General features: G+C 38.9%; 2 protein-coding genes across 2 annotated transcripts in view; both read right to left on the bottom strand.

Moving 5' to 3' along the window:
* Window positions 1-9,051, bottom strand: part of TAF1A (TATA-box binding protein associated factor, RNA polymerase I subunit A) — a 29,394-nt gene extending 20,343 nt beyond the window's left edge. The window contains exons 1-3 of the mRNA XM_052653823.1: window positions 8,931-9,051; window positions 4,423-4,592; window positions 118-231 (exon numbers count right to left, since the gene is read on the bottom strand). Coding sequence (XP_052509783.1) covers window positions 118-231; window positions 4,423-4,592; window positions 8,931-9,051 — 405 coding nt within the window. The remainder of the gene's footprint in view (window positions 1-117; window positions 232-4,422; window positions 4,593-8,930) is intronic.
* LOC128061487 (40S ribosomal protein S15a-like) lies at window positions 562-997 on the bottom strand. Its single transcript, XM_052653824.1, has one exon. The coding sequence runs from the start codon at window positions 971-973 to the stop codon at window positions 581-583; it is 393 nt and encodes a 130-aa protein (XP_052509784.1). The 5' UTR covers window positions 974-997; the 3' UTR covers window positions 562-580.
* Window positions 9,052-12,643: the final 3,592 nt, after the last annotated feature.

The following is a 12,643-nucleotide window of genomic DNA, read 5'->3' on the forward strand; positions in this document are numbered from 1 at the left end:
CCCAGGTGTGTTACTCCCTTCCCATCTTTTTTGCACTCTTACCTGCCTTATCACTGAGACGAGCAATTTTAAAAAACGAACGCTGCAGATGTAAATGCACAAAGCCTACATTCTCACCTTCAAGTAATTCGTGACACCAATATTTTTCATCCGGTCGGCAAAGGTATTGAAAGTCTCCAGGTTGCTTTTGGGATGATAATAAATAATTTCACTTCCAAGCCTCCAAATAATCTGTCAAAACAGAAGTTACTAACAAAACTGTAAAACCCCTGCCTTAACCAATGTCTCAGAAAGCTATTTTCTTCTGATTACAACATTAAAAAACAATCTATAATTCCTTTTTCTAGATACCACTACTGTCAACATTTTACTGTACTTCACCCAATGAAACTATTATTACATTTTATGTGATTAAAAGCTTTTCCTGTTGATTAAAATACCAGGTGTCATTAACAATGTCATTTTGAGCCAGAAGTCTAAAGAAGGTGAGCAGTTAAGATACATATTGAAGATAACATTTTTATTTATTTATTTATCTATTTTTGTCCTCTGAAGCATTTTATTTATATGTATTACATCCCTAGAAAAAGAATCCAAGGATTTTCCCTCCTGTATGTTTTCGTCTTGCTTCTTCATGGTCCATGATGCCAGCTGAGGTTGTCAGTACAATGAAACCAAACTGACGGAATGGGAACAGGTTATTCTGCCATTTTTCTAGATCTTTAAATTGTACATCAAATATGGGGCTGATCAGTCCACACTTTTTTAGCCTGCCTGTGAGGTTCACAACAATTTTCCCAGCCCTGTGATCATCAATGATTTCAAATTCGCCAATGTAACCATGCTTCATCATCACTGTTAGAAACCTGACGATGACTTTGGAGCATGGCCTAATAAGGACCTGGCGTTTGCCTCTCTTCTCGGCACTGTTGATACTCTTGAGAGCATCAGCCAGGACATTCATGCGCACCATTATGGCGGCACGGAAAGATGGCAGAAAGAGCTGAAGATAACATTTTTAATTAGGAGAAAAACATTAAAGCTAGAAAACTCGCGTTCCATTAACACTGGCTTCTTCACTGCTCTCATTATGTACCAAGTGAGAGCTATGGACTCAATGTTTCCTCACATTTCATCAGGTCCTAAAACTACTGACTATGGTTAGTCTATCTTTAGAGCTTCAACTTAAGAACCTGCATTAGCTTTATTCATTACAAATTTTAATAAAAATATTTTTTCCCCAGAGCACCAAAACTTTGATGATAGTACTTGCAGCTCTTCTTTTGCATGAGGGGAAATCTCTACTTCTCTTATTCCATTTAAAGTACTTCAATGATACTGATCTTCAAAGTAAACTGGTTGTTTGGTATAATATTGGTTTAGTATAATCGTAATACTCAGAAAGAGATAAAGTTCTTTTATAGATAATCAAATTGCAGTATTTTGAAGCTTAAAGAAAATGTGGAGATTATCCTACCACAGTTGTTCTTAAATACACATGTATGTAAGAATTACCTGGGATACCAGTTAAAAATAAATATTCCAGGGATTCAGACTTGGACTCAGTAAAACTGGGGTGGAGGGCAGGAATCTATACTTTCAACAAAGGCTCTATAGGACTCAAACAGAGCCCAAACAAGCGTCTGGTAACCACTGATTTAATTCTTTCAACTTATAAAACAAACTCTGGACAAAAAGGGACTGTAATTTGTCCAATGTTTTATAGATCTAGATTAACTTTAGTCCATAAACTAAACTTTCAATCAATGATTAAATTTTTTTTTTTCATATTTTTTGGTTCTATTAGACATCTAACTGATGCAACCTAATAGTAAAAGCTACTTGAGATAGCCACGCGAAGTTATCTGTGGATATACTGTCTTTTACAAAACAAATTTAACAATACATGCCAAGCACTGTTCCAGACCCCTACCCTGGTGGAATTTACATTCTGTTGTAGAGAGACTGACAATAACCAAGAAATACAGTAATTAAACTGGCAAGTATTATGGGAAAAACAATGAAGCAGAGTCAGAAGACCAGGGGTGCCAGCTGGAAAGTGAAGGGGGTTGGTGTGCAGTTTCAACGTTAAATAGTGAAGGGAGGCCCCACTGCAAGTATGATGTGAAGGAGGGTGACCACAGTGATAGTCAAAGAAACAGCTAAGACAATCAGGAAGAAGTATGGTTGTTCAAGGGATGAGCAAGAAGGCCAGTGAGGCTGGAGAAGAAAAGCAAGTTAGATGGTAACAGGAGATGAGGTCAAGGGGGAAAGGGAATGAGCAAAGCACGGAGAACTTGCAGGTGATCAAAAGGGCGCTGGCTCTTACTCTGAGTGAAACAGGAAAGCCACTTTTCAGCCAAGGAGTGACACAATTTGACTCATGGTTTAAAAGGACTACACCATATCATTAATCATTTGAAAAATGCCCATCAAAGCTACAATGAGACACCATGTCACAATCACTAAGTGGCTGTAATCAAGAAGACAGACAATAATACTGTCGGCGAGGATATACAAATGTTGGAAACCTTGTATGTTGTTGGTGGGAATGTAAAACAGTGCAGCCACTGTGGAAAACAGTCTACCAGTTCCTTAATAGGTTACATATATTTATCATATGCCCCAGCATACTCCTCCTCGGTATACACACTCAAGAGAAATTACAACAAACACCCATATAAAAACTTGTACATGGGGGGGAAAAAAAACAACTTGTACATGAATGTCCACAGTAGCATTATTCATAGTAACAGAAAGAAAAACTACTCAAACGTCTAAAAACTGATCTGTCATTTTTGTCTCATCAAATAAGATAAAGCCTTACACTGGAATATTATTTTGCAATAAAAATCAGTGAAGAACTAATATGCCACAATATGGTATAATAGGCCTTGAACACATTATGTTCAGTAAAAGAATTCATTCATAAAAAGCCATATATTATATGATTCTACTTATTTGAAATGTCCAAAATAAAAAGTCGATCAATGGTTGCCAAGGGCTAGGGTCTGGAGAAGAGGGACTACAAGTGGGTACAGTGTTTCTCTTGAGGGGGCAACAAAAAATGTTCTAAATTTAGATTGTGGTGACAGCTGTATATCTCTTGTGAATATACGAAAACACACTGAATTGTTCAATTTAAATGGGCGAACTGTATGGTGTTTAATGTATCTCAAAAAGGCTTTTTTTTTTTTTTAAAGGCTCAGTCTGGTTATTATGCTGAAAATACACTGGGAGGCAGAGGAGGGTAATCAGTCATCTAAGTGAGGTGATGGGAGTTTGAGTCACAGAAGCAGCAAAAACAATGTGGTGAGGAGTACTCAAGACTGCAGGGAGCAGGTTTTCAAAGGACAGCCAACAGAATTTTCTGATGGTTTGGATATGAGGTGCAAAAGAAAAAAAAAAAACTCCAGATTGGGCCTCAAAATTAGATTAAGGGAACCGTGATCTGAGATAAGGAAAATTAGGCTGGACAAGAAATATCAAAAGAAACAGTTTATATTTGCTAGTATGATACGATATATCGTACTAGCTGGTATTAGATACTAAGAGGTGAGGTTGAACAGAATGTTGGGTACAGCGATCTGACTTGACAGATGGCAGAGCCCCAGGTACACAATGGGGGATCACCAGCATACAGACTGAATGAAAGGCTAGGAAACTGAATGAGATCAAGAGAGTTCAGATAACAATAACACCTAAAGACTGGAGTTCTCAAGGACTCCCACGTCAGAAGGCTAAGGAGACGAAGAGCAATCAGAAAAGGAAACCGAGGAAGGGCCAGTGCCGTAGGCTGAGAGTGCAGAGTCCTGGGAGCCAGACGAAGAATTCTGTTTGCTTCTTCATCACACAGAAGGGAATGACCTGGTATGCTTAATATTGGTAACAATCAAGTTAGACGAGTACTGAAAATCAGCCACTGGATTCAGCAAATTGGGTACCACTATTGACCCTGACAAGGCAATTTGGTAGAAATAATGATTTGTGGGGGAGTCTAACTGAAGTGGGTTTGGAACGAATAGATATATAAACTCTCCCCAGGAGTTTTGCTGAAAGGCAGAGTGGAGAAATGAGTACAGCTTGTAGAAGAAGTAGAAGGCAAGAGATGATATTAAGTGGGAGAGAGAATGACATGTTCTGATGAAGATGGGAACCATCCTATAGAAAGGGGACCATAAGGACATTGCGAAAGATGGAAGAATTACTTAAATGAATGAATACATATTTGGGAATCTGAGAATTCAGAGTTAAAGTATTTTTCATCTCCTTAAAATGATAATAGAAAAATGAAGTATGAAAACAAAATGTCTCGATACAAACTCAATTTGAGATCTTGCAAAAGCTGTTCTGGGTGGAGTTCAAGAGACAGAAACTCCCAGGATTCTGTGCTATCTTCCAGGGGACTCACACTTCACTTACCTCGGGTGCACCCTGCCTTTTGTTGCTATCTGTATCTTCCAAAACCTGAAGGTAACTGTGCATGTATTCTGCAGCTCGCTGCCACTGGTGCTTCAGCAGAGCTTCTTGAATAAAACTTAAACAAGCACTTGTTGTCTGAGCAAAATCCTTCTCCTGTTTTCCTCCAGAGGCTATAAAGGTTAAAGAGGAAAGTCTTGAGCCAGTGACCTCAAATCAACAATTCAAGAATCTTACTTCTGATAAGCACAGTTTTAACAAGTATGTATTACTTAACCCAACCCATCCCTAACACCAAAACTAGCTTCACTTGAAACCAACTCTTCCACATCATTTTAACTAGCTGTGGCAAATGAAAAAAAAAAAAATTCTATTTAAGAGATGTCTAATTTGATGTTCTTGGGCTACCAAGGTCACCAGTTCCTTCAAATCTGATTCAACTATCCTTTCACCCTTGCACTAAACAGTCTGGGAAGAATATCCCAAGGAGGGCCCCCAGTGCAAAATACCAAGTATTCAGAATGGGTGAAAATCATCAGGGTCATCCTAGGAAAGCACTGTCTTTTTTCCTACCTATGTTCTGAAAACACCAAGAGGTGCACTTTTATTTTTCAAGGACCGAGTTCCCAGTAACTCAAAGCTAGTAAATGCATATGAAATTATAAAATTTTGACATTAGTATTTGTATCTCTAAAATACTGACAATCCTCGTGTTAAGAATACTAGGGTTAGGACTTTTCTGGCAGTCCAGTGGTTAAGACCTCACACTTCCAGTGCAGGGGGCATGGGTTCAATCCCTGATCAGGCAACTAAGATCCCATGTGCCTCAGCCAAAAAACTGTTTAAAAATGAAAAAAAAAAAAAGATTTGGGCTTAGTTACAACCTTATCTATGACAACAAGCTGCATATTGCCACGTCTTCCTCCCTTGGCATACCACTAAATACTCCTATGGGCCAGCAGTTTTCCAGTTGGGGTGCCCTCACCCCTGGGAATGTGCTTAGTCACTCAGATGGGGTCTTTGTGACCCCATGGGCGGTAGCCCACCAGGCTCCTCTGTCCATGGGGATTCTCCAGGAAAGAATACTGGAGTGGGTTGCCATGCCCTTCTCCAGGGGATCTTCCCAATCCAGGGATCGAACCCAGGTCTCCCATACTGCAGAGGATTCTTTACTGTCTGGGCCACCAGGGAAGACCCCACCCCTGGGAATACACAGAGACTAATAAGTATCATGCAAAAATAGCTTTATAGCAATCAACTTGCACATCTTCAGCTTTCTCATATACTCTTTCCTAAAATTGATCTTCTAGAAAGCTGTGCATATAGACAAGGCTTCATCATCAAAATAATTCTGATATTACCTTAAGGTGAAAATACAAGTGTTTAGTGTTGAGAAAATGAACGACTCTAACATCCATTTCCAAGTCAGGTGATTTCTAGTTCTTTGCTTATCAAAAGTGGTAGAAGAATCTAGTAATTTTTTAGAACACTATGTAATTTTTTCACAAGTAAGTGAGGAGGAGTCACTGATACATTGCTAAAATTAAACGCCATCCACTGCCAACTACTTACTAAAGTGAGTAAAGTTTCTCAGAATTTCTACCAATTAAAACAAAATACAGGGGCTTCCCTGGTGGCTCAGTGGTAAAGAATCTGCCTGCCAACACAGGAAACATGGGTTTGACCCCTGGTCCGGGAAGATCCCACAGTCTGTGGAGCAACTAATCTGTGAACCACAATTTTTGAGCCTGTGGTCTAGAGCCCAGGAGTCACAAGACAAGCCACCCGCAACAAGAAGTCTGCTGACCCCAACAAGAGAAAAGCCTACGAAGCAATGAAAACCCAGCACTGCCGAAAGTAAATTAAGGAAACAAAATTATTTAAAATATACACAATAGAATTAAAGTTAAATCTTTTCTCATTCTAGAAATACATAATATTCATCCACAGATATAAGAATTGGAAGAAAGTGATATCCTTATCCATTTTATTGAGATAAATAACCAATAAAAATTTACATTTAACTTAAAATTTAACAAAAAAGTAATACATTATTTTAATCAGCTGTGTAAAAAATTAATTATAATAATGTCTCAATCCAGAAGAAATTTTAATAGTTAAAAACTTTACAGGATATTAGCAAAAATTAAATGTGGATGCATACTTTATGGAAGAATAAGGGAACAATATAAAATTTCCATCTATTAAACACTTTTTCACAAACACAAAATGGATGATAAAAGATATCACATTCCTAAACTATTGAGACTCTACCAATTATTTTTTAAATTTATGGCCACTCTACACAGCATGTGGGATCCTAGTTCTCCACCAAGGATCGAACCTGCATCCCTGAAGTAGAAGCATGGTGTCTTAACCACTGGACCCAGGAAGTCTCACCAAATATGTTTAAGTCATATAATAATTTCATTTGAAAGTGCCAATATATGCTGAAAATCATGCCTTTTGGAACTACCAAACTTATGATGCAATTTTTAGATGGCACATTAAAATGGTGCAAGATAGTACCTAATTTTTTAGGGGAAAAAAAAAATTAGACTATTTCTTTTGACTAGTACTTCTCCAACTTTTTAAATGTATATACAAATCACCCAGGGATCCAGATGTAGTCCTAATACCACCAGAGAGCTTATTAGAAATGCAGAATACTATGCCCTGCCCACCTCTCTGAATTAGAAGCTGCATTTAACAGGATCTATGGCCAAGTTCCTAGGATATCAGCAGCAACACCAGGCAGCTAAGCCAAGAAACTGACAAAATGCCTCTTCCTAAAAACCTCATTTATTCACCTAAAGGAAAACTGATCTCAGGCCAAACTCCCTTCTGTTAAACCTCTTAAGTTTTCACAGCTCAGACTGGAAATTGACTTTAGACGAGGATACAAAAATCCTTGGGCAATGCCCCTCCTATCTTACACCTGAGCCTAATTATCTCAGGAATAGCTCAAAGAATAGCATTCTTTGTAAGCAAAACATAATGTTATTTGTCGCTGATAAACTTGAAGAATAACTGTCAAGGAAAATATATTTGATGGAATAAGATACAGTAAAGAACTAGTGTCATCAACCTAATTTCTAATTCCCTTGAGAGAACCTAGACACTCATCAGCCTGTCAACAAGTATTTTTTGAGCACTGCCATGGTCAAGCACTAGTCTAGGTACTCACCATGGAGCTTTACTCCAAATTGGTGCCCACCTTCAAGTTTTTATTCTGGGGGACACACCCTTCAAAACACCCAAAGAAATTTAAAAGAATAAAAAGTAAATAATTGTTAGGCAATTAGGTTTTCCTATTGTGGTTAATTACCAATAAAACATCAATATTATCTGCAACCATATTCTCATTGCAGACAGAAAGTATTAATATTTGGGGTTTAACAGGCTATCCATAAAAGATGAAACATTTTAAAGTATGTAAATTCTGGTCTTAAACCTACTTGTTTATGGACTGACTCAAGCTCTCCATAGAACACTGTTGACAGACACATGCCCAGGTATGCTGTAACTAGCAGAAACCAGATTACTACTAATAGCTCCCTACAAGGGGCAGGAAACACCCTCTCTGAAGTTCCCTTCATTGAAACCTGACTCAAAGCATGTATATTAATCCAGTAAAAATAAAATGAGGAAAGAGGCAATAAATTATTACATTTTCAATTATTTTCAATTATTACTCACTATGCACAAGGCTCTATGCTAGGCACTTTTCCCTTTTTTTTTAATATATGTATCTCAAAGCAGGTTTTGAGATCAGATAGGCCTGGGTTTGACTCCTGATACCAGCATTTAGAATTTTAACGTCTTTGAAATTAAGTTCCCTCATCTGTAAAATGTCTGGTACATGTATTTACTGAGATAATTAAATAGATAATATTCAGGTTAAAAAATAAAGAAATAAGAGCTAAATTCTAGGAGCCAGGGACTCACAGTCAAGGGGAAAGAAAGCTAGGCTAAGAAAGATATATTTGTGAGCAATTAGAAAAGTGCTAGTTCATGACAACATACAGATAACTGTATTCTGATAAGGAATTATCCCATAGAACAACTTGTTTACTTCTACATTAGAGGAACAAAGAAAAAATAGTCTTTTCTTGAAATCTACTATAGATCAATTCTATTAGGGCTTATTTCAATGCAATTCAACAGAAATTTCTGATATGTATTCCTCCATAGCAGAGATCTTATCTTCTTCAACAAATCTGTCCCCAATATTAAGCCAATCCAGGGATACAGTAAAATGCTCAGTAAGAGTTACGGGAAGAAAAAAAGTATATCTACCACAATACAGACTGTAATTAACTCAAAGAATTCTAAGAGAAAAAAAGAATCTATTTTTTTCATGTTTCTTTTTTATTAACTGCCTTAAAAAAAATTCTCATATATTCTTACCTTGAAAATTAAACCAGCTTGGGTATCCAATTTTGTATCCATATTGAATCTTATCATCTACTTGCATTAAAGCTGAAATGGTTATATGTTATTTTACTTACCTATGGATTCTATATGCTTCTGGAGCCAAGGGAAACACATTCCTGAACCAGAGCGCACACACGGTCCCCCCTGTTCATCCTCTGTCGTGGGTCTTATCAATTCTTCACTGAAACCACTCATATCTATTCCAGAATGAAAATATCAGTTACTTTCTGTACATCTTAATCCACAGGTTTCTGAGTTATACATAAAGACAGACACTTTTATCTAATAAATACCAATGATCAACAAAATTAACTGCACCTGGTAGTTCCTTTCAAGAAATTAATTTAATTATGTCAGCAGCAGCCAAAATGAATGACCCATTTAAAAACTATTGACTACTTCAAATACAACTATATTTCAAGAAGATACAAGAATAGATAAGATACTCTTTAATTTAAAAAAGAGAAACTAATCCAGAGGAAGAAACATATAAATGACGTATGAGGTAAAGGTGAGTGCTCAGTCCTGTCCAACTCTTTGGGACCCCTAGGGGTACAGCCTGCCAGGCTCCTCTGTCCATGGGATTTTCCAGGCAAGAATACTAGAGTGGGTTGCCATTTCCTACTCCAGAACATCCTCTTGACTCAGGGATCAAACCTGCACCTCTTTCATTTCCTGCAATGGCAAGGCAAAGTCTTTACCGCTGAGCCACCGGGGAAGCACAAATGATGTATAATAAGACAATATGAGAAATACAATAACAACAGTAGTAATTATCATTCTCATTGAGTCCTCTCTATACACCAAGCCTACAAAGTATCTAATTTAATCCTTACAGAAATCTGGAGGTGAGTACTGTTATGTTCTTCCATTTGCATGCTGAAACAACTGAAGGGCTCAGTGAAACTATGTAACCTGGACCAATGTCACAAAAAAGTGAGGACAATATTCTGGGAACTAGAACGTGTTCCCAAACACAACTGACATGAACAGAGTTTGGGGTGTTCGTGGAAGAGGGAGGAGGAAAGCAGATGGCAGGAAAATAATCTACAAAAACAGCTTTGTGCCAAGCTGAGTTTGAACTCAATCCTCAAGATGCTCAGAACTCCTCTCCGTCCTTCCACATATCCAATTTAGGTCCTGCTGGTAATACCTGCTAGTACTTCTCCCATCTTCGCCAAGCTCCGCAAACCTACACCACTCCCCCAGCTCGGGACTCCTTCAAACTGTGTCTGGATTACTGCATTAGCTTTCCAACTAGTAATCTTGCCTCAAATTTGGCTTCTCCACATCACCAACCGAACAAACCTTTCAAAATCAGATTAAAAGCATGTGTTTGAAATAACATGAGTTTTGAACCCGACTCACACATTATTTTAGAGTCCTTCCAGAAGAAGCTCTCCCAATCCAAATTCTAAAGCCATTTAGGCATCGTGTAGTTGTCAAGGTAACCAAAGCAGCTCCACCCCTTCAGCCTTGCCCGCGGAACCCGTTACAGAGTGAAAAAGAAAATATAAGAACACTGGGGAAGCCTAAGGTAAGGCCTTCCTCTTCCACGTGAACGCAGGCAATAAGAGATGGACGACAACCGCGGGACTTACCTGCCCGAAGCCAGAATTTTTCTGTGATACCAAACTCAGTCTCCTGACTCCGAACCAGAGGGAGGAAACCCTCACACAACGCGAAACAAGCAACTTTCGAGAACAAGCTTGCAAAACGGGACTCCGGCGCTCTGGAGACGCGCAGACGCAGCCCCGCCCCTAACTCTCGATTGGGCAGTGGGGGAGCCTCGACCCCGGAAATGACCCGGAAGTGGCGGTGGATTGCCGCCTTCCCATTGCGGCTTAGTTTGTCTCAGCGGGAAAAGTGAGAGACTTTAATTGCAAAAGAAGATTAATGCACGGGGGGCCGGCTGGATAAGGGTAACAGTCAAAAAAAGCAGAACGTCACTTTATCCGAGTAGTTCCTCGTACGACAACCTTTCAGATACTGCTGGGCTTGCGGGTGCGCGCAACCAGCCTTGGAGGCGTGGCTCGTGGCCCTGACAAGATAAATCTGCATAGCGTTTTAATCGGAGAAGGCAATGCAACCCACTCCAGTACTCTTGCCTGGCGAATGCCATGGACGGAGAAGCCTGGTGGGCTGCAGTCCATGGGGTCGCTAGGAGTCGGACACGACTGAGCGACTTCACTTTCACTTTTCACTGTCATGCATTGGAGAAGGAAATGGCAACCCACTCCAGTGTTCTTGCCAGGAGAATCCCAGGGACGGGGGAGCCTGGTTGGCTGCCGTCTCTGGGGTCGCACAGAGTCGAACAAGACTGAAGCGACTTAGCAGCAGCAGCCTTTTAATTGCGTCCTTGAAATTGTTTTCTTTTATTTAAGATTTAGCTTTGAATTGAAATGACTGACCGCTTCCCCCAAATTTAGGGGAGAATATCTTTTCCTCTCAGCGAGGGTGGTTCTGTGCACCCGTCTGGAGTCACTTTTCAATGACGAGTGTTAATGAACTTACTAAGAAATAAGTGTTGAAAGTAAGTTTCTAATATAAAGATTTGGTTTGGCTACATTTCTTCCCTTGCTTTGAGGTGTAATTTCACCCAAACCAATCTAAAATGGGTTTTACCTGGCTAGAAATTCATGCTTCCACAAAAATGGGGAAGAAATTTTTGACAACATAAAGTTACCAGTCAACTCAAAGCAACAGTAGATAAAAGAGAGAAAGTTAATAACTGATATCTTTGTTTTTCCTCTGACAGACTACCAGATTATTTCCATTATTAGCTACACAAGTTGAAGAAACATATTTGCTGAAAATAAGTCAATAATGAGACAGAACGAGTCAAGAGCTATTCTATCTGTGTCAGTTTTCTGAGGGAAAGTAGGAGAGAGATGGAAGTTTCCACAAAACCAGCTGGCTGGTGAGCACTTCCTCTAAGCTCTGGAAACATCAGGGCACGCAAAAGGGATCAAATCAGCTGGAAAACACGCAACAAAACTGCATGATTTAGAGGACTTGACATGGAATCTTAGTTCTCTGACCAAGAATTGAACCTGGGCCATGGCAGTAAAAGCGCCGAGTCCTAACCACTGGACCACCAGTGAATTCCCACTTAATTATTATCCAAATAATTTTACCTACTGCCTGTCAGCCTACATTTACCTAAGTTTTAGTTGAGAAATATGTTCTTTTGTTAAGAATAAAGGGGAAAATTCCTCTACAATATTCCCAATAATTTAAATATATCTATAATTTGACTCCCAATACGAAGGAAAAAAAATTCAGTTTTAAATTCAGGATAAGATAGTACAGAAGAGGAAACAAATGTGGGAGTGTGGAAGCAGAACAATATAAGACCCCTCTCAGAGAAGGGTAATACAAATTCAGACGTGTAATATATCTACTAAGGTAGTTTTAGCTTCAGTGATATATATATAGGGCTTCCCAGGTGGCTCTGTGATTAAAAAACCCGCTTGCAATGCAGGAGACTTGGAAGAGACATGGATTTGATCCCAGGGTCAGGAAGATCCCCTGGAGAAGAAAATGGCAACACACTCCAGTATTCTTGCCTGGGAAATCCCATGGACAGAGGAGCTGGTAGGCTATAGCCCATGGGGTCTCAATAGAGGTGGACACAACTTTGCAACTAAACAACAACATATATTTTTTTTCTTAGATTGATATTATAAATTTTTTATTTTACAGCTAAGAGAAACATATATGTGTTTTTGTTGATTGATATTATAATTTTTTTATTTTACAGCTAAGAGAAACTATGAAATACAGA

The sequence above is a fragment of the Budorcas taxicolor genome, chromosome 16, assembly GCF_023091745.1.
Source record: "Budorcas taxicolor isolate Tak-1 chromosome 16, Takin1.1, whole genome shotgun sequence".
Lineage (NCBI taxonomy): Eukaryota > Metazoa > Chordata > Mammalia > Artiodactyla > Bovidae > Budorcas > Budorcas taxicolor.